General features: G+C 43.1%; 1 protein-coding gene across 1 annotated transcript in view; it reads left to right on the top strand.

Annotated features, from left to right (window-relative positions):
- Positions 1-1,191: 1,191 nt before the first annotated feature.
- gpr39 (G protein-coupled receptor 39) overlaps positions 1,192-22,218 on the top strand; it is a 107,235-nt gene continuing 86,208 nt past the window's right edge. Inside the window, exon 1 of the mRNA XM_041200232.1 lies at positions 1,192-1,993. Coding sequence (XP_041056166.1) covers positions 1,192-1,993 — 802 coding nt within the window. The remainder of the gene's footprint in view (positions 1,994-22,218) is intronic.

Raw genomic sequence — 22,218 nt, 5'->3', positions numbered from 1 at the left:
TCAGATGGGAAATGACAGAGAACATTGACAGTTTGCCATTAAAAACCCAGCAACTTTAGGGGCAGGGATGTTACCAGAATGGAATTATCAGGAAAGATTGTGCGGGCTGGAGTTTTTCCTTCTGGGAAAATGAGGATGAAGAGGAGACCTGAAGAAGAGGACACCTAAAAATATGTACAGGCTCGATGGGGTGGATGTGGAGAAGTGTTCCCACTTGTTGGTGAGCCCACTATCAAGGGTGAGAAATATAAGTTAGCCCATTGGCACGTTAATTAAAGCATTTAAGAGGCACTTCTTTGCACTGAAAACAGTCAGAATGTGGAACTCTCCGCCACACGAAGCAGTTGAAGCAGAAAGCATTGTTGCATTTAGTGGGTGGCTTGATGCATATGTGAAGGAGAAAGGAATAGAAGAGTACAGGGGTGTACGGGCAAGAGTTAGAGTAGGAAGGATTTTGTGTATAAATGCTGAGATTAATAGATTAATGGGTCAAATGGCCTGTTTCTTTGCTGTAGATTCTATCTAATTCTATGAAATGTTTTATTATAGATGCAGTAGGTAGAAAACAGAATACTGGCTCACTCACCAAAAAAAAATGTTAATATAGCTAGGAGAGTTATTGCTAGCTGGGTAGAACCACAAACTAGAGTGTGAGGGAGTTAACAATAATATTTATAATGCTCCAAGCTAATCACTGTAGAAACTTGTTGTTTCAGCAGCAAAAGAGGCAATTCCTTTCCTTTCACCCCACCTTTGTTTACACATTTGTGTCCAATCATGTTGATTTGTTCAAAGGCTCAGGCAGTACTCATTGCTCCTTAGTTTCAACTACGTCATACTGAGATTACATGCTTAATATTTAACAGCATCTACCAAAGTTCACATTCAAATATTTTACATCAGTCTGCATACTTCTGCCAAAGGAAGGTCTCTTGTAAAAATATAAAAATAGAAGAGAACTGAATAGTTCAGCAATTTAACTCTTGGACAACAAAGAGAAGAATTTATATGATTTCTCATATTATCCAGGAAGGTGAACTTTGGTTGTTTTAACTAGAAGGGAATTGTTTGACTTCTTGGATCCGATTATCTTTTTGGGCTGGCTTTTTGTAAAGAGCACTTGAATTGTTCCTCTTTTTCTCTTTATTTCTATACTGATAAGAATTTAATTCTACCTCATTATTTTTAATCATGGAAAATGGAATTGACTGTGATGCCATGTTAAACAATCTAGCTGATCTTAAAGTGAAAAAAACAGTCAGAATTTGCCTTACAATAATATACAGTATTATTTTTGTGGCTGGGATAATTGGAAACAGCCTAACTATAAAAGTTGCAAAAGTGCTTCAAAGCAAAGGATACCTTCAGAAGAGTATTATGGATCATATAATCAGTCTTGCGTGTGCAGATTTACTTGTTCTTTTACTGGGAATGCCTGTGGAATTGTACACTATGAAATGGAATTCAAGCACAACATCCACTGCAAACGTTACCTGTAAGATCTATAATTTCCTCTTTGAAACCTGTAGCTATGCCACAATACTGCATGTCGCTACTTTGAGTTTTGAGCGTTACGTTGCAATATGCCATCCTTTCAAGTTTAAATCTTTCTCTGGTTCAAGAACAGTGAAGCTGATTTGCTTTGTCTGGCTGACTTCATTTTGTGTAGCCTTGCCTCTCCTATTTGCAATGGGGACGGAGGATCCAACAATATCTTTTCAAAACATTAGCAGCAATAACTGTGACCTCAGAAACTTAAACATCACTATTTGCACCAACCTCAGCTCCCATCAGATTGTGTACCAGTTGAGCATTTTCAGTGCTTTCATTCTGTACATTGTGATTCTGGTCTCAGTTGCATTTATGTGTAAAATGATGATGAAAACTCTAATTGGAACGAAGTTTAATGCCGCAGCTAAGGAAAGTGAAGACCCACCAAAGCATGGGAGAGGAGCCATGGAAAAGTCCAGAAAACAGAGTATTGTATTTTTAGGTAAGTGCTTCAATATTTTCTGATGGTGTAGCATTGTTTAGTTGTGATTTATAACTTGCTAAAGAGAACAGATTTGTGCAAACCAAAACAGTTCATGTTCTGTTTATGCTAGCATTAATGTGTAGATGCAATTTAAGAAAGGTGGAGTAGAAATGATATGAAATATGGGGGGATATGTCCCCCACAATGCTTTCTTAACATAAGTTGTATTGCCTCCTTCTCTTGCTAACTGCCCTTAATATCTCCTCAACTGTTTAAACTTGATTGCTCATAGCATGATTATGAAACTCAGGACTGGACTCTTATGACCCCCCCCACCCCACCCCGGGATTAGTTGGCAGGCAGATGGAGGGGCTGGTGTGGGTGAGCACCATTTCATGGGTGCTGTTTCCAAAATCTACCCAGCCATTCCCAACCATGACGCTGTTAGAATTTTACCAATGGTGGGGTAGGCTTAAGGAGGTCTCCTCACCTGTGGGCCTATTGAGATGAAAGGCCTCCTCTCTTCACTGCTGGGATGTAACCTGGGAGAGGCTCAGGGTCAAGTGTGCCGACTGACAGCTTTCACTGCTTGAGCTGGTGGCTGGGTGAGAAGGGGTATCTCCTTTATAAGCCCCTGTATTCATCAGAGACACCCTCTCCAACTTCAAATTTCCCATACTCACTGCCTGTTCATCCTGGCCTCCCACCTACCTCACCCTCCTCACCAGGGCCTGCCAGCCTGACCACAGGGATACACCACACACCCCTCTCCTCCACTTACCTTCACATCCGGCGCCATTAATGAGTCGTTGGGGACTGGATGCATCCCCAGACAGCTGACCAAACCTGATACCGCCCATGTCGAGATGGTGCAGCCTGCAGCTGGGCCATCAAGGGTCAGAGCTGCATGAGGTGATCCTGAAAGTTCATCTACAGTTTCCCCACCACTGAAAGTAGGCAGCTTTCCACCAGCCATGCTGCAGCCACTTGTGTTGAACTGCAAAGGAGCACTGGCCAGATAAAGCTATTTGGAAGACAGGCACTAAGGGAATGTGTAACATTGATTAGTTGATGTGTGTAAGAAATTTGGCATGAGTTGATTGAGAAACTTGGGCCTGAATTTTTCCCGCATCGGGACGGCTTGATGGGAGTGGGCAGGGGCGAGGGCGGTCGCGGAGTTGACCACTGCCCACGATTGGCTCCACGCCACCATTTTACGCGGGTGAGCCAATAAGGCCCGCCCAGTGTAAGACAGAAGTGGCACTACCTGTGCGGGCAGTGGGAGGAGGGACAGTCGGGGCCAGCGCTCTTGTGCGCATGCGCACGAAAGAGCACTTCAACTCCCTGAGGCACAGAGCTGCCTCAAGGAGGATGAAGTGCTTTTTAAATAAATAAATAAATAAATGGGATAAAGATTTAATGAAACATGTCCCCACATGTGACTGTATGACATGAGATGGGACATGTTTTATAATTCAGAAATTTTTAAAATTTAATTCATAAAAGCTTTAGGAAGGCTGATCCCGCTCATGGATGAGGTTTCCTAAATAACGTAAAGGCCACTTGGCCTTTTCACCTGCCCGCCAACCTTAAGGTTGGACAGGCAGCATAAGGTTAACCTTAATTACTTCCTTAATGGCCTTAATAGGCCTTTTAAATATCGGCGGGCACACAGCCAACTCCAGCATGTGCCCACTGAATGAAACATCATGAGGCAGCACAATCACATCGGGACGCATGCTTGATGTTATCGCGCGTCATTTTACGTGCCGGCATGTTGGGCCCACCCCCACATGCTGACTGAAAAATCCTGGCCTTGGTTTAGAATATTTATTTTGTATTGGTTTTTACTGTTGCATTGTGGCCAAGAGGATACTGTGATGCTCAGTGACTATGTGATGGAAGCTGAGGAGTGGGACTGAATGGAGCTTTGTAGTTCTATTTACTTGTAGCAGTCAGATGAGTCTGGAAAGCCCAGTCAGAATGGGCCTGTGTTGGTTGCCTCTTTGTTTTCTCCTCCCCCACTTCACCTCCCCCTCCTGCTCCTCATTTGGTTGCCATATTTGGTTGGTAGTAGCTGTACCATTCTGAAAGTAAGGCTGTGCCACATGCAATAGACCACTATGAATTTTGACACCCACTCCACTGGACAGTGGAACTATTTTTTCCAACAATGATTTGCTCTATCCTATTTGGTGTGGCAGCATAGCTTTCATTGTGTGCATACTGCCTACACATGCATGGGTTGCACACTGAAGTCATAAGACACAAGATCTGTGATATCTTTGCAGGACAAAAAGTGACTGTAAGCCATACAGAGTTCAAGTACTCAAATGAACTGGTTTATTCTAGTTTTGGTTCATACAGAAATAACTACAAAAGGGTGCGATTACACCCCTCCCTCCTTAATGAAAAAGTTACACAATGTTCAAGCTCTATATAAATTATATACATTTCTTGTTTTTCATTTATTTACAAGTTAAACTTAACCATTGGCTTCCTATTCTTTAGAGGATACCTTCTTTCTTTACCCAAAAATTTCAGAACTTGGAGAAGGACCTTGACACACCTTGGCCTGAGTCTGCAGACAGGTTTTCTCCAACAAAGACTGATTTTGACCTTGAACTTCGATTGACTTTTTCACTTCCTCAGTCATGTCTGTCTGAGTCTGACTTGAAGCTAAACTAGTTTCAGGAACGACTTGTGTTGGAGTAACTATTAGTACTCTGCTGGTATCCCAACTATCCAATTCATCAGTCATTTGATTCTTCACAACTTCCATCTTCTTTGTAAACCTGTGAAGGTAAAATGTGATCTATATGTACAAATCTAACCTTTCCACTACCAAACATCCTGACTAAATACACATATATTCACAACTCTTCCACTTCAACCAGTTATGATGATGATCTTTCACCTTAACCTGGTTCAACTTCAGACTTCTTTCTCTCACTCTACCCCTGTCATGACTCTCTTAATTGTCTTAATTGTTCCTCTTCTATTTATTATGCTAAATGTGGTTTCAGCAATGAAAACCTCATTCCAGGCTGTCTTCTAAGAAACAATTCAAATGGCATTCTGCCAGGAGTAGTGTAAGAAAATAAATTACAGTTTGTGAGCCGAAGACAGGGGGCATTTCTTCTAATTTGTATCTAGCATTTGCTAACAAGTACGTGCTTAACAATTTGTAATGTGCACTCTGCTGCTCCATTTAAAGCAGGAACTTGCATGTGTTTTACGCTTTCATTCTTATGAAACTTGCAACCTCTTCTGAACAAAAATGAGGTCTATTGGACAATTCTTCTGGGAACCCATCAGCAGCAAACAAACTACACAAAATATCTAGAGCTGCCTAGTTGTTGTTCGATTCAGCCAAAACTTTCAACATACCTTGGATGGCTATCTAACACAATGAAGATCTGCTGGCTTTCAAACTCTGCAAATTCTGTGTGTAGCTGCTGCCACACTCTAGCAGGCCATTTCCATGGCTGCAAAGGCACTGATGTCTGCTTCTTTTCTATTTCTTGTCATACTCTTCACTGTTTCACTGTCTTTTCTATGTCCTTATTTAACTCTGGCCACCAAAGATAGCTTCTCGCTAGATTCTTTGTCAGGCTCATCCCTAAGTGTTGATCATTTAAATCACATGGCAACTGCGATCTGCACCTTTCAGGAATTACAACTCTGGCTTCCCACATAACACAACCTTTATCAACTGACAACTCATTCTTAACCATAAAAAATGGCCTGACTTTTAAATGCAGTAACTATGTTGGCCACCCATTTGTGATATAGTTGTCAAAGATGGGCCAATATGTCCTTGTCTAAACAGGGTCCTGTGAGTTGTTCTACCAATGCCACCTGCTATGACTGGCACTTAGCTATGTGCAAAAAGAAAATGACGTCTTTGCTGGTTGGGCTGTACCTTCGGTGGGGATGGTAATCTAAAGGTCATATCGGCATTACAATGACCTTCCAATCGTCTGTACTTAATGTCATACTAATAAGCAGACAAAATCAAAGCCCATCTCTGCATTCGGGCTGCAGCTAAAGTGAGTACTGGATATTTTGGATTCAAAATAGCCATCAGTTGCTTATGATCAGTTTTGACAGTGAAACTATGACCATACAGGTATTTATGAAATCTTCTCACTCTAAAAATGAGGTTCTATCTGAGCATAATTTCACTCATTGGCACTGAGTGTGTGTGAGCCAAATGCAATCATTCTCTGCTCACCATTACCCAGTGCATGAGAGATCACAGCACCTACTCCATATGGAGAGCCATCACATGTTAGCTTAATTTTTTTGGACACATCATAATGTACAAGCATTGTACAATCAAGCAGTTGACTGTTACATAAATTGAATGCTTTGTCAGACTCCCTTGTCCAATTCCTCAAGAGTTCATTTAATGGATGCAGTAAGGCTGCCAAATTTGGTATGAAGTTACTGTAATAAATCACTAGCTCAGAGATATTCTGAGGGTGTGGCTCTTTTCTTATTGTTTGAACTTTACTCTTGGCAGAATGTAGCCCATCTTTGTCTACCCTGTGATCCAAATACTCTACAGTGTCCTGAAATATTTCACATTCGTGTGCCTTTGTCTGAACTCTACGGCCTGAATATTTCGGATGGTAGGGTTTCTCTTCCCCGCTGACTTTGACTACCCTATAACCATTTCATGCTTGAATGAGTATCATTTGGCTGCAGGCAGGTCTTCCGCCCCTCACTCGATGGAAACCCCGCCTTGGAGAGCTGCCGGCCAACCTGATTGACCAACAGCTCTCTAGTCCCTGCAGTGACAGGAGCTGAAGAGGACAGAAAAGGAAATGCTTCAACATGCCAGAGCCTAAGTCCCGGGACTGGACGGCAAGATAGGTTTTGGAGGTCCCAGCTGCCATGGGACTCCCTCCCTGCAGGAGGGTAGAGAAGGCCTGGGTAGATTGAAAGTAGGTGTTTGGGATGTCAGGGGGAGAGGCTGGGGGCAGAGGTTGGGAGGGAGGTCGGTGGCCACTGCACCTTAAGGGAGGGTAGCTGAAGTCAGGGGGGGCTTTTGATGGATGTTGCCTCTGCCCTCCTCCCGCCTGAGACCTAAGCCCATTTATTTTCAGGCTTACCCCACACCAGATAAATCCTCCCACCATGCTAAAAATGAGGCTGGGCAGGAAATGGCCCTTAATTGGCCAATAATTGGCTGCTTAAGGGCCTCAACTGGGGCAAAGGCAGGCATCCCGTCCGAGGCCTTGCCCACCCTAACGTCAGATTGCCGCGAGATCAGGACGGGCAGGAACCTAGAGGGAATCCCATTCCTTCAATTTCACGCTTCCCCCACCTAAAAACCTGCCAGCTCATGTTTACCCAAATGTTGGAGCACCTTTTTCAGCCCGTCATCGGAGGTCTGCCGGATTGGAGCTGAAATAAATATGTCATTTAAATAGCACACCACTCCCTGAATTCCTTGCTAAATTTTGGTTCAATACTCTTGGAAAATTCCAGGGGCTAAAAAACAGCAAATGGCAGCCAATAAAACTGAAATACACCCATGTGTGTATTAATAGTTAAATATGACAGACTCATCGTCTAACTCATCTAACTATAAATGCAGGTAGGCATTTGTCAGATCTAACTTTAAAAAAACCTGGCTTCCTGTCAAAATTGTGAACTGGTCCTCCACATTGGGCAAAGTACCGAGTGTTATAATCCCCACATATTCTTACGCTATCATCTCACTTCATACTGCCCCTATGGGAGTAGCCCAATTACTCAGTTCGATTTTAGAGATAATGACCCAAATCTTCCATTCTCCAGAGGGTCATGCTGCGGAGGTACCTAGGAAGGTGTGCTAGGGAACCCCTCGGAAGGAGACCCCATGCACTGACTACGTGGGAATTGCCCTGGAAGTTTCAAATTCTCTGAAACTCTGATTTAAAGTTGGAGACTTTGGATGGTTCTGACTTACTTAGCCGAATAGTTACTCAGGAAAAGTTAGAAGTATTAAAACCAGTTCTAACCCCTGAGCAACTCCCCACAGGCACCCCCCCCACCCAGTGGACCCCACCCGACTACCACCCCACAACTGCCATACTACACCTCCACCTCCCAACTATCCCGAAGCCCCGGACATCCCCTACGTCCGACTACCCTCTCAACTCCGACCACCTGACATCCCCCGACCATCCACCTGACCTACCCACTGAACAGCCCACCCTTCAATCTCCTACCCCTGATGCCCCCTGAAGGAATTTGGTGACCACGTTGTCTTGCGTTGTGAATTTTGCTTCAACACCAAAAAGCTTGTTCCAATTTAACCTAAGTACTGCTAAGCAGGTTCTTCTTTACAAGGCTGCTTTTTCACCCTTCACCCCTCACCACAAAGATGGGCAATTTTTCACATTGCTTGTTGCATGTGACCAGAAATTACAAACTTCCTATTATGGGAATATTCCCTCCTCCATAACTTCGAAATTCTATTCCCGATTTCTCCAGCTGATGTTAACTCAACTTTTTATGGCATGGCAATTCAAGAATCACGCTAACAGATCCATCCATGTTTAGCAGAACTCTATCCAATGCTACTTGGACTACGATACCTTGTGAATTTCCATTGGAATTCCTTGTGCTCCGGATCACCTGGAGATCAACCAACCCCTCACGACCTACTGTTGTTCCACAGTGAATGCCATTTCCTTCAACCAGCATTTTCTCCATGTACTTTCTTCTGACATGCCTTGGGAAAATGACACTTCTTGCAGCTGTCGCATTCTGCCTTCACAAATGGACAATTCTGTGCCCAATGTTGGCTTAAGCACTGGTAACAAGACTTTGTTGTACCTCTGCTGCTATTAACTTATGTCACTGTGTCCCTGGCTTACTCAGCTGCAGCTTATTTACTTCAGCAGATGACCAGCGATTGTTAACTCTGACTTCCCTCAAGTCATCTTCCAGCATGTCCAAAGACAATGCTGTTTAACAAATTAAATTTGCAATCTCAGCAACTTACTGTGAATGAGTTCACTTTTTAAATTGAAAACAAATCTGTCCCTCATCTCTCTCTTGAAATTCTCCAAAATTACAATGAATGGACAGCTTTTTCAAGGCCACAATAAAGTCTCCAATGTCCTCACTGGGCAACTGATTTCTTGTTCCAGACAGCTTTCTACAATCTCCAGTGGCTTGGGATTGTAGTGCTGCTCAAACTTCTACAATCACAGTAACAACAAGTAGGAATCAATTAGCAACTTTATCAACTAACCAGTAAGAAATTGATGATCCCTTTAAATATCCTGCTGCTGAGTGCATGGTCAATGTGCTTGTTTTAAATTGGTGTTAGCTGGAGTGAACTAAGGAGCTGAATGCTGTGGTCACCCACTGGATAGTAATCCAATAGCCAAAATCTGATTCTTATATTTAGTACAATTCAGACATTAGGAAACTTGCACCTCCCCCCTTGGGTGGTCCCCAATAGTTCTCACAAAAAAATTGCATCAGAAGGCTAATTGAAAACAACGCAGCCCAGGACTGGCAGTAACACAAAACAGAAGGGAATCAAATTAAAATGAGTGTTCTCTTGTCATTGTGGTACTCTGTGTTGATTTTGTTTTAAAATTGTATGATCTATAAACATTTGGCCATTTGTTGCTGTGGATCCAAAAGCTATTTGATTTCCCTGGGGCAGATTCCAAGCTGGATATCAGAGTCAAGGAGTAGATCTTGACATTGTGTGACTGTGGAAAATAGATGATAGCCAGTCAACAAGCCATTTTATACCCCTCCTGACTTTTGTTTCCATTAAATAATGCCAACACACTATCATGAATTTTACACTATCACATGAAGCCAAGATCTACCCTAAGCAACGAAGATAATTTTTTTATGTTTAGATTTCACACAAGTTGTGATTGTTGTGCTGTAGAAAAATACATATACTGGCCATAAAATATGGATGAGTCATGCCCATATTTTTGGTGATATGGGGGCCATCAAAATGGCACCTGTGCCACTCACTCATGGTTCTGGTACAGGCTGCACTGGTCGCCGTTTTAACACAGGTGATGAAAGCATCCATTGGAAACAAACAGAGGAGGTTGATCTTTGTGCCATTCAGCATGTAACACTGATTTTACAGTAGCAGTGCATTTTTTGACCTTAATGTTCCAGTTAAACCCTTTCTTAACTTCACATAGCTGATTAGGCATTCAGCAGCAGGAAGGATCCGCTCCCTGTGCTACTCCCAGCGCTACTTTCAGGTTTGTTGCTGATTGACTGCTGTTGCTAAGTTAGTAGAAGTGGTTGCTGGTTTGTACTGCTATATAAAGTTGGTGAAGTTTACAGGAGTGATGTGGCACATGGCGAAGGTCTTGATTCTCATTTCAAGGGTTTTGTTTTGACCACTTGCTCCTAGTTATGGGTGCTTTAGTTTCTAATCCCCGTGGCCTGTAGTGTGACGGGGAAAATGAGCAGGGGCGACACAGAAGAGGACAAGCTGTTCAAAGAGGGAGGAGGAGGGGGAGTAAAGCTCGGCACAGGAGGCCATATACTCTCAGGGTCTTAAGGGAGCATTTTTCTTACTTCATCCTATGCCTGAAACAGTATTTGATGTTTTTGTTTTACTAAGCAGCTGCACACAGACATATGTCGCCTCTTGCAGGCAGACATTCATCCTCAATTGAGGGTGAGGACAATATTGACAGTGACTGTAAAAGTCACAATGACCATGAACTTCATTGAATCAGATTCCCGCCAGGCTGGAGCTGGGAATATCTCCAACATCTTGCAGCTGGCTGTTATATAAGGAGGGGAGTGACAGATGAACTGTGCATGAAGAGAGAGAAATACATTGCTCTCTCTTTTTCCAGAAAGTGGCAGAAGGAGTGTGAACTGACTTCCCCATGATGAGGGTGGCATTGACAACACACACACACTGGTTTGTAGGCGCCACATCTAAATTCATAGATATACCGTCACTGCAAAGGATTTCTCTCACATTTTTTAAATGCACAGGTGGGCTATGTCCGTACACAACACATCAAGTTCTGTCGAAGGGTCATGAGGACTCGAAACGTCAACTCTTTTCTTCTCCGCCGATGCTGCCAGACCTGCTGAGTTTTTCCAGGTAATTCTGTTTTTGTTTTGGATTTCCAGCATCCGCAGTTTTTTTGTTTTTATTTTTACATCATGCTTGTCAATGCTCAGTATTCTGGTGGCAATCATGATGCCTTTGTTCTGTACCAGTCTGTTTACCATCAGCAGTGGAGTCACTACAAGAGACTAGAGGGAGACTACTGGGTGACAAGAGCTATCCATTGACTGTGTAACTCTGACTCCAGGTATGGAACCCACTCCCAAGTGAGCAACATGCATATAACAAGAGTCAGGCAGCCACACGGAATGCAATTGAGCATGTTTAAATGAGCTTCCGTTGCCTGGAATACAGCATGTGTCACGATTTGTTGCATTCTGCACAACCTCGCCATCATGAGGGCACAGCCCTTGCCACCAGGTATGCAGTCAGCAACTGAGGAGGAGGAGGAGAAAGGGAGCGGGCAACCAGCTTATTCCATATTTAGCCTGGCTGTCCATGATTATCTTATCCTTTTGTGGTACCAGTGAACACAACTCCAATTCCCATTCACCAACCATCTCACACCTTAGCTTCCCCCTATCATAGGCCATCACAGCATCCTGTTGGCCACAATGCCAAAATAAAAGTTACCATAAAGCAACCATTCCAAATCAACTTTGTCAAACAAACTATTCAATATTCCACATAAAGATCAATTACTTATACAAACATATGAACAAGGAGTAGGAGTAGGCCATTCAGCCCCTCGAACCTGCTCTGCCATTTAATAACATCGTGGATGATCTGATAGTAACCTGAAATCTGCATCCCATCTACCCCCGATAACCTATCAACCCTTTGCTTACCAAGAATCATCCTCTGCCTTAAAAATATTCAAAGACTCTGTTACCACTACCTTTTCAGGAAGAGAGTTCCAAAGACTCTCAACCCTCTGAGTGAAAATATTTCACCTCATTTCTGTTTTAAATGGGTGACCCCTTATTTTTAAACAGTGACCTCTAGTTCTAAATTCTTCCACAAGAGGAAACACCCTCTCCACATCAACCCAGTCAAGACCCCTCTAGATCTTATATGTTTCAATCAAGACACCTCTTACTGTTCTAAACTCCAGAGGATACAAGCCTCGTCTATACAACCTTTTCTCATAAGACAATCCACTCATTCCAGGTATCAGTCTGGTAAAACTTCTCTGAACTGCTTCCAATGCATTTACATCCTTTAAATAAGGTGACTAATACTGTACACAGTACTCCAAACGTGGTCTCACTAGTGCCCTGTACAACTGAAGCATAACCTCCCTGCTTTTCAGGGAGAATATTCTCCCTGTCGGGCGGGTTGGGCAGGTGCTGGTGTGGGCATGCCCGTAGCCAATCATCACCCGTGATTGGCTGCCTGCTGCCATTTTACATGGGCGGGCCAATTAAGGTTTTCATTAAGGTTGGAAAGGCAACCCTGACAAGTGGCTCAATTAGTTGGATTAATGGCCTTAGTAGGCCTTTGACAGTTCGGCGGGCACACAACCAACTCCAGAGTGTGCCCGCCGAACTGAAGATCGGAATGATGCACGGTGATGTCGGGGCCCACCCCCTCATACCGACCAGACGATTCAGGCCCTGTATTCAATTCCCCTTGCAATAAATGATAACATTCTATCAGCTTTCCTAATTACTTGCTGTATTTGCATATTAACCTTTTGTGATTCATGCACTAGGACACCCAGATCCCTCTGCACCTCAGAACTCTGCAATCTCTCAACATTTAAATAATATGTTTTTCTTTTATTCTTCCTGCCAAAATGGGCAATTTCACATTTTCCCGTATTATACTCCATCTACCAGATCTTTGCCCACTCACTTAGCCTATCTATATCTGTTTGTAGCCTCCTTATGTCCTCTTCACAACTTACTTTCCTATCTCGCCTTGTGACATCAGCAAATTTGACAACCATTCCATGCGTCCCCTTATCCAAGTCATTTATATAAACTGTAAACAGTTGAGGTCCTAGCAATGATCCCTGTGGCATGCAACTCATTCCACCTTGCCAGCCTGAAAAAGACCCATTTGTGCCTACTCTCTGTTTCCTGTTAACCAGCCAATCATCTATCCATGGCAGTAAGTTACCCGCTACACCATGAGCTTTTATTTTTCGCAATAACCTTTGATGTGGCTCCTGGAAATCTAAGTATTGTATATCTACCAGTTCCCCTTTATCCACAGAACATGTTACTTCCTCAAAGGACTCCAATAAGTTGGTTAAGCACAAAACCACCTTGACACTGCCTGATGACCTTGAACCTATCCAAGTGCCCTGCTGTAACTTCTTTAATAATAACTTCTAACATTTTCCCTATGACAGATGTTAAGCTAACTGGCCTGTAGTTTCCTGCTTTCTGTCTCCCTCCCTATTTGAATAATGGAGTTATTTTTGCTATCTTCCAATGTAATGGGACCTTCCCTGGATCTAGGGAGTTTGGGAAAATTAAAACCAATGCATCAACTATCTCACTAGACACTTCTTTTATGACCCTAGGATGAAGTCCATCAGGACCCAGGTTCTTGTCAGCCCGCAGGTCCAACAGTTTACTCAGCACCACTTCTGTGGTGACTGTAATGTTCCTGACTTCCTCCACCACTTCCATTTCCTGATTTATAGCTGCTTCTGCAATGTTACATGTATCTTCTATAGCAAAAACTGATGCAAAATACTGGTTCAATTCATTTGCCACCTCCTTGTTTTCCATTATCAATTCTCCAGACCCACCTTCTACAGGACCAATGCTCACTTTGCTAACTCTTTTCTTTTTAAAATATTTATAAAACTCTTACTATCTGTTTTTATATTTCTGGCTAGCTTTCTCTCATACTCTAATCTTTCCCCCCTTATTAGTCTTTTAGTCATTCTTTGCTGTTCTTTATATTCTGTCCAATCTTCTGGTCTTCCACCTAACTTTACACAATTATATGCCTTTTCTTTAAGTTTAATACTATCTTTAACCTTTCTAGTTAACCATGGATGATGTGCCTGTCCCTTGGACTTTTTCTTACTCGTTGGAATGTATCTATTCTGTGCATTCTGAAATAGCCCCTTAAATATTAGTCACTGCATCTCTGCTGACCTATCTGCTAACCTAATTTTCTGATTAGCTTTAGCCAGTTCAGCTTTCATGCCTTCATAATTGCCCTTATTTAAGTTTAAAAACTTGGTCTCAGACCCACACCTCTGTCCCTCAAGCTGAATATAGAATTCAATCATATTATAGTCACTGCTACCTCAGGTGCCTTCACTATGAGATTATTAAGTACTCCCATCTCATTGCACAATACCAGGTCAATTCACAGTTTTGACTGGCACAATTCAATTCACAGAATCACAGTGCAGAAAAGGCCCTTCAGCCCATCGAGTCTGCACTAACATGTGAGAAACACCTGACCTACCTACTTAATCCCATTTACCAGCACTTGGCCCATAGCCTTGAATGTTATGACATGCCAAGTGCTCATCCAGGTACTTTTTAAAGGATGTGAGGCAACCCACCTCCACCACCCTCCCAGGCAGAGCATTCCAGGCTGTCACCAACCTCTGGGTAAAAAGGTTTTTCTTCACATCCCCCCTAAACCTCCTGCCCCTCACCTTGAACTTATGCCTCCTTGTGACTGACCCTTCAACTAAGGGGAACAGCTGCTCCCTATCCACTCAGTCCATGCCCCTCATAATCTTGTACACCTCGATCAGGTCACCCCTCAGTCTTCTCTGCTCCAACGAAAACAACCCAAGTCTATCCAACCTCTCTTCATAACTTAAATGTTTCATCCCAGGCAACATCCTGGTGAATCTCCACTGCACCCCCTCCAGTGCAATCACATACTTCTTATAATGTGGTGACCAGAACTGCACACAGTACTCCAGCTGTGGCCTCACCAAGGTTCTATACAACTCCAACATGACCTCCCTACTCTTGTACAATTGTGACAGGAAGTTTAATATAGGAGAGAAGGTATATGTGAAGAATTTTAGAGAAGCACCAACATGGTTGTTTGGTGAAATAAGTGCAATAACTGGACTTCTTTCCGACCACGTGAAAGTGGAAGATTGAGTCATACGGACACATGTGGATCATATGAGGAGAAACAAAATGCCCAGATATGATTCCACCAGTGTTTGTGACTGAGTCAACATCTCTTGTTGAAAGAACTCAACTGATTACAGATGTGTCTGAAGGGTCGACTATACCTGAAAGAGTCGAGGAAACAGATTTGCAGGTACCTAATGAATAGCCTGATGATCAGATGACTCCAGTGAAGGAGATTCCCATCAGAAGCTGTAGAGCTGAGACATTCTACAGGCATAAGGAAACTCTCAGAAAGACTGTATAAGTCTAGCCTGCTCCCTGGCTGGCTCCAGAACATGCTGTTCTAAGGAACTATCCTGAAAACATTCAATGTATTCCTCATCTAGGCTATCTTTGCCCATCTGACTTCTCTAGTCTATATATAATTAAAATCTCCCATGATTATCGCCATGCTTTCCTGAGCTTCAATTATTTCTTCCTTTATGCTCAACCTTACCATCTGGTTACTATTAGGGGGCCTGTACACAACTCCCACAAATGACTTCTTGCCTTTACCATTTCTCACCTCTACCCAAACAGTTTCCACATCCTGGTTTCCTGAACTTAGGTCATTCCTCTCATTTGTGTTAATACCATCATTAACTAACAGAGCCACCCTGCCATTTTTCCCCTCTTTCTGTCCTTTAATATTCAGGTCCCATCCATGTCCTCCTGCAGCTATGTCTCTGTAATGGCTATTGAATCATAATTACTTATTTCTATGTGCGCTCTCAGTTCGTTTGTTCTGTTTCAAATACTACGTGCATTCAGATACAGAGCTTTTAGTTTTACCTTTTTTTTATAGTCTCTAGTTTCACCTATTGATTTATTGTTAGATTTGTACTCTCTATCCCTTCCTGTCACAGTCTGTATTTCATTTCCTGTAATAATATCTTTTTCATTTTTCTTGTCTTTGCTCTTTGATTTACCACATCTTTCCAAATTTGATTCCTTGCCCCCCTATTTTGTTGAAAACCCTAGCTACTTCCCTAGTAATGCGGCTTGCAAGAACATCAGTCTTTAGTTCCTTAGCAATGTTCAGCCTACTTTCTTTAATAATAAAATCACTGTGGTTTTGTTTGCTGGCTATTGCCTTCAGCATCCCAAATGGCAGCAAAGTATAAGTGGAACACATTATAAATTCTGTAACATGGTGCTGACAAAGAGCTGTGTGGATTGTTCACTGCAAGAAAGCAAAAAGAGAGCATGACTGCAAGTATTTACTGCTCAAACTCATAATGGGCAAGGAATTGCATTAAATTGCATGACAATAAGCCTACCCTTTAAAACAGGACTAAACAGTCAACCCAGACCTTTATACATTTAGAACACTGAAAACACCCAGGCTTTGAATTTAGCTTGACATGTATTGTGGAGCATATAAACCCAATCTATTTTAGGACAGTTCACTTTCAACCCCTTGTTGGCTCAGTTCAACCGTCTTTCTTTTAGCAGTTCATAGGCCCAGAAAATCAATTACACATTGCCCTATACCTGGGTGTTAAATTATACCATAAACCCAAGATGGCAGTCAGGGAGTGTGCAGTAATTACAAGCCGGAAGTATGTTGCCTGTTACGTTTTCTTTTTGACATAAATGTACCAACCATACACAAGGACTGGTGAAAAATAATGCGGATTCTTAATTTGAAGACAAGACTATATACAGAGAGATTTACTAGTATGGTACAGCTGACATCTACACCTCTGTTTGTTGACTGACTACAAGTCATGGGACTAATAAATCACATCCTATTGAGGTGTGTAATGATTGACAGTAGTTTAAGATACATTACCCCTCCCCCCAAATATGCATGTAATCATATCACAACATCCCCCTTTTTTTAACTAACTTAAGTTTTACCTTTAAAGAATCAAATTATTTACATGAAAGCAGCAGTAAATAACATTGCGTCTGAATGTGCTTGAATTCAGAGGAATACATTTATAATTCTCTGAATTGTATCAGCAGTTTGCTTATCCATCCAACTTTAGTCATGGTGACCATTGCTACAAACTGCTGTATGTTTTCAAAATGCTGGTTAGGGGTGTTTGTGTTGAGTCTTTGAGTCACAATGGGACTGCTCAGTGTTTCTGATTGTGGTATTGTTCTGATTTGGCATCTATTTCATTGCACTGTCATTTCATTTGGTGTTTGTAATTGATGTGATCTTGGTTTGGGGAATATACTGATGATTTCTACTGGATTCCAGGTGCCATAAGTTGGATGTTGTACTCAAACTTACTGTCAGATGGTCAGGTTGGGTAATTCGTTTTTCGCATGCCAGTCGTGGGTATCTTTCATCTTCCCCTGTTTTTTGAATAATGCATCACATTCTCCTGTGAGTAACAATGAATAATGACTGGGGAGGTTTGTCTGCACTTGTCTACATAATAGCAATTCCACATTGGTTCTGCAGTTTGAAGTTTGCAAGTTTGGAATGGGTATACGTATTCGGTTCAAACAGTTGTGTAACCTGAAGATCAACATTGCAGAGTTAGGTGAACTTCTTCCAGTGTAAACACAAGGTTTCTGATGGTGACCATTGTGATCTCTAGTCCTTGTCATTGTCTGGACATAGCCATGGATGGTGACCAGTGGGAGGTCCTCACACACCAGTAGGACTTGGATCTCTTGCGCCGCAGTGTCCACAACAAAAAACATCTGGTGTGACCAGGGTAAGATGTTGTAGCGATACTCGATTGTAATGGATCTCGGGGATGGAATCTCTGAACCATTGTACATGATGAATTTGCCATTAGTTGATCATATCACCACTTGCCACTTCTGTGAGTACACACATTTCAACGTGCGATGTGGAAGGATGTTTGCATCTGCAGTGGTATCAGTTTTGCATATAGGTTATGCTGACACTGTATCTGTGGGCATAGAATCTGGATGATAGCAAAAGCTTTTGTTGGTACCACAGTACCAATACATTCTTTGATGTTCACCGTGCTGAATGTTGGCTCACATTGTGCCACATGCCTTCCATACAGCATTAAAAGCTGGGCATTTTCTGGGTGCATGAATGAGGCCACACTGCCCACATTGCTTACTAGGCTTGCCTACATTGGCTATCTTGTCAATGGTAGATGAAGTATGTGTAGCTGGTAAACTCTGTTTACTCATTAGTATGGCTTTATACTTGCTTCCACTTTGTAGTAGTGTTTCCAAGGAGTAACCTTTGGGTTGGCCAAAGAGGTCCTTTTGGAACACTTCCATTGGTGTAGATGCTGTCAAAAACTCATTTATTCTGTTGGGAGCTCAGCTCTTGTGAAGTCGCAATTACACCCCATATCTCTGCATCTATTTATGAATTGATGAATATCTCTGTTGATTGTTGAATGAAAGACATGAATTCCAGATGATGTATTCAAAGAACTCCAGGAATTAGATAAACACAAGTTTCCCTTAACAAATTTGTGCTGGATTTCCTTAACTAACTTGCATTTGTCCATGTAACTATTAATTTTGTACTGAACTATTGTTTCTAGAAGCTTCCCCACTACCGGTCAGTATGCCAAATAATAACAGCAGCAGCCTTCTTGGCATGTTTGGCCTGGGTGGTGCTGTTGTCTGGCGTACTGAACTCTACCTCACAGAGGCTGAGCTCCAACTCTCAGACACTTCCTCCTACCTCCCCCTGGACCATGACCCCACCATTGAACATTACGCCATTGTTTCCAGGACTGTCACTGACCTCATCCCCTCCAGAGATCTTTCCTTCACAGCTTCCAACATAATAGCCTCCCAACCGTGGACAGCCTGCTTTTACCTCTTTCCCAAAATCCACAAACAGGACTGCCCCACTAGACCGATCATGTCAGCCTGTTCCTGCCCCATGGATCTCATTTCTCCCTATCTTGACTCTGTTCTCTCTCCCCTTGTCCAGTCTCTTCCCACCTACATCTGTGATTCCTCTAATGCCCTACGTCATATCAACAATTTCCAGTTCCCTGTCCCTAACAGCCTCCTCTTCACCATGGATGTCCAATCCCTCTACACCTCCATCCCCCACCAGGATGGTCTGAGGGCTCTCCACTTCTTCCTTGAACAGAGGCCCGAAAAATCCCCATTCGCCATCTCCTTCATCTGGCTGAACTTGTTCTCTCACCGAACAATTTCATCTTGAATTTGTCTGACTTCCTCCAAATAAAATGTGTGACTATGGGTACCTGCACGGGCCCCAGTTATGCCTGTCGCTTTATGGGATACGTGGAACATTCCTTGTTCCAGCCCTACTCAGGATCCCTCCCACAACCCTTTCTTTGGTACATCAATGACTGTTTCAGTGCCGCTTCACGGTCTCATCTGGACCTGGAAAAAATGATCAATTTTGCTTCCAATTTCTGCCCAACCATCACCTTCACATGGTCCATCTCCGACACTTCCCTTCCCTTCCTTGACCTCTCTGTTTCAATTTCTAGTAATAGACTGTCCACCAATATTCATTACAAGCCTACTGCCTCCCACATCTACCTCGACTACAGCTCCTCACACCCTGCTTCCTGTAAGGATACCATCCCATTCTCTCAGTTCCTTCAACTCCGTTGCATCCGTTCCGATGATGCCACTTTCTAAAATGGCGCTTCTGACATGTCTTCCTTCTTCCTTAACTGAGGTTTCCCATCCACCGTGGTTGACAGAGCCCTCAACCGTGTTCGACCCATCTCCCGTGCCTCTGCCCTCACAGAGTCATGATAGGGTACCCCTTGTCCTCACTTTTCACCCCATCAGCCTCCGCATTCAAAGGATCATTGTCCGCCATTTCCACCAATTCCAGCATGATGCCACCACTAAACATATCTTCCCTTCACCTCCTCTGTCAGCATTCTGTAGGGACTGTTCCCTCCTGGACACCCTGGTCCACTCCTTCAACACCCCCAAAACCTCATCCCCCTCCCACATCACCTTCCCTTGCAATCACAGAAGGTGCAACACCTGCTCCTTTACCTCCTCCCACCTCACAGTCCAAGGGCCTAAACACTCCTTTCACTTGCACCTCCTTCACTTTGGTCTACTCCATCCGCTGCTCCCAGTGTGGTCTCCTCTACATTGGAGAGACCGAACGCAGCCTGGGTGACCGCTTTGCGAAACACCTTCAGTATGTCCGCAAGCATGACCCAGACCTTCCTGTCGCTTGCCATTTCAACACACCATCCTGCTTTCATGCCCACATATCTGTCTTTGGCCTGCTGCAATGTTCCAGTGAAGTTCAACGCAAACTGGAGGAACAGCACCTGATCTTCCAATTAGGCACTTTACAGCCTTCTGGACTTAACAATGAGTTCAACAACTTCAGATCATGAACTCTCACCTTCAACTCATGCCCTTTTTACCCCCTTTTTTCAATATTCATTTTTATTTAAAATTTTTTTTTATCACTTATTTTTATTTATTTTCATTTTTATTCATTTATTAATTGTTTTATCCCCACCTTTTATCCCATTTTGATCACTTTTCCCAAAACATCCCCTCCCCCCACCCCAACAAGGGCCGTCTGTCACTTGTTCATGTTATTCTTTCCAGAGTGCTTACCCTTGTCCTGTTATTACCACAATCTGCTTTCTGACCTTAGTGCCACCGTCAGCACCTTCTTTAGCCCTCACCACTACCATTAACAACCCCTTTGTGCTTTTGTTTATGACATTTTTGTCAATCTCTCCTTTGCCTCCACCTATTGCTGGCCTTCTATTCAGTTTCACCTGCTCCACCCCCCTTAAACAGTTTAAATTTCATCACATTTTTACTTCTCTTCAGCTCTGAAGAAGAGTCATATGGGCCAGGATTTTCCCATCGGTGAGCGGGAGTTGGGGAAGGCGGGGCCTGCTCGCCAATGGGTAAAATGACACACGGTGACATCGGGCTGAACTCCCAACTTCACCACACCCCATTTAAATTTTCGGGAAGGTGGGGGTGCAGCAAAATCAGCTGTGTGCCCACTGACCTATCAATGGCCAATTGAGACCATTGACAGAGTCATTGAAGTAATTAATGGCCGGGAGCCCTGGCAAGCATTTGAAAAAGCATGAAAACTCATCCATGGGCGGGGTGAGGTTTCATGTAGGTTTTAAAAAATTTAATTGAAGTGTTTTTAAAAGTTATGGACATGTCTCAGCTCATGTGACAGTGTCATATGAGAGGAGATGTCAGGGAATTTTTTTTTCTATTTTTAATATTTTTCAATGTGCAGCACTTTGCCTCAGGGAGGTGAGTGCGCTCTTGAGTTTAGGGATTCCCCACCCGCATAGGGAGTGCATAGCGCTTCTGTGCGGACATCACTCTGGGCGGGTCTTAATTGGCCCACCCATGTAAAATGGCGGCGCGCCCCCAATTGGGGGCAGCAATCAGAAGCATGCCTCCACATGCCCGCTCTTCAACTTCCCCCCAATGGGGGGAAAGTTCTCCCCATGGACTTGAAACATTAACTCTATTTTTCTCTCCACAGATGTTGTTAGGCCTGCTGAGTTTTTCTAGCATCTTCTGTTTTTGATTTGGATCATTAAAGTTCTTCCATTATAATTACTCTATATTGCTTGCACCTCTCTGTAATTTCCTTGTAAAATTGTATTGTATTGGTTAGGGACAGCATTGCAGTGCTGAAGGGAGAGGGTATCCCGCAGGAGTCATGGACAGAATACATTTGGCTAAAGCTAAGGAATAAAAAGGTGCAATTACATTGCCCAGTATTGTCTGTAGATCATCACCTAGTGGAAATGATCACAATGATGCTGACCTGCTTCACACTCCTCCTAGTCTCTTCACAATGATGCTGACCTGCTTCACATTCCTCTTGCTCTCTTCAGAATGATGCTGATCTGCTTCACACTCTTCCTGGTTTCTTCACAGTGATCCTGACCTGCTTCATGTTCCTCTGGTCTCTTCACAATAACACTAATCTGCTTCACGTTCCTCCTGGTCCCTTCACAGTGATCCTGATCTGCTTCACACTCCTCCATGCATGCTAACTGGTGTTCCCAACTCATTTACATGATTGTAGTTTGAGGCTGACTGGATTGCTGACTGCTGTCATCCTCTTTGCACTG

The sequence above is a fragment of the Carcharodon carcharias genome, chromosome 12 (assembly GCF_017639515.1).
Source record: "Carcharodon carcharias isolate sCarCar2 chromosome 12, sCarCar2.pri, whole genome shotgun sequence".
In the NCBI taxonomy this organism is placed as follows: domain Eukaryota; kingdom Metazoa; phylum Chordata; class Chondrichthyes; order Lamniformes; family Lamnidae; genus Carcharodon; species Carcharodon carcharias.
The sequence above is the reverse complement of the archived record's forward strand: the minus strand, read 5'-3'. Positions and strand labels throughout refer to the sequence as shown.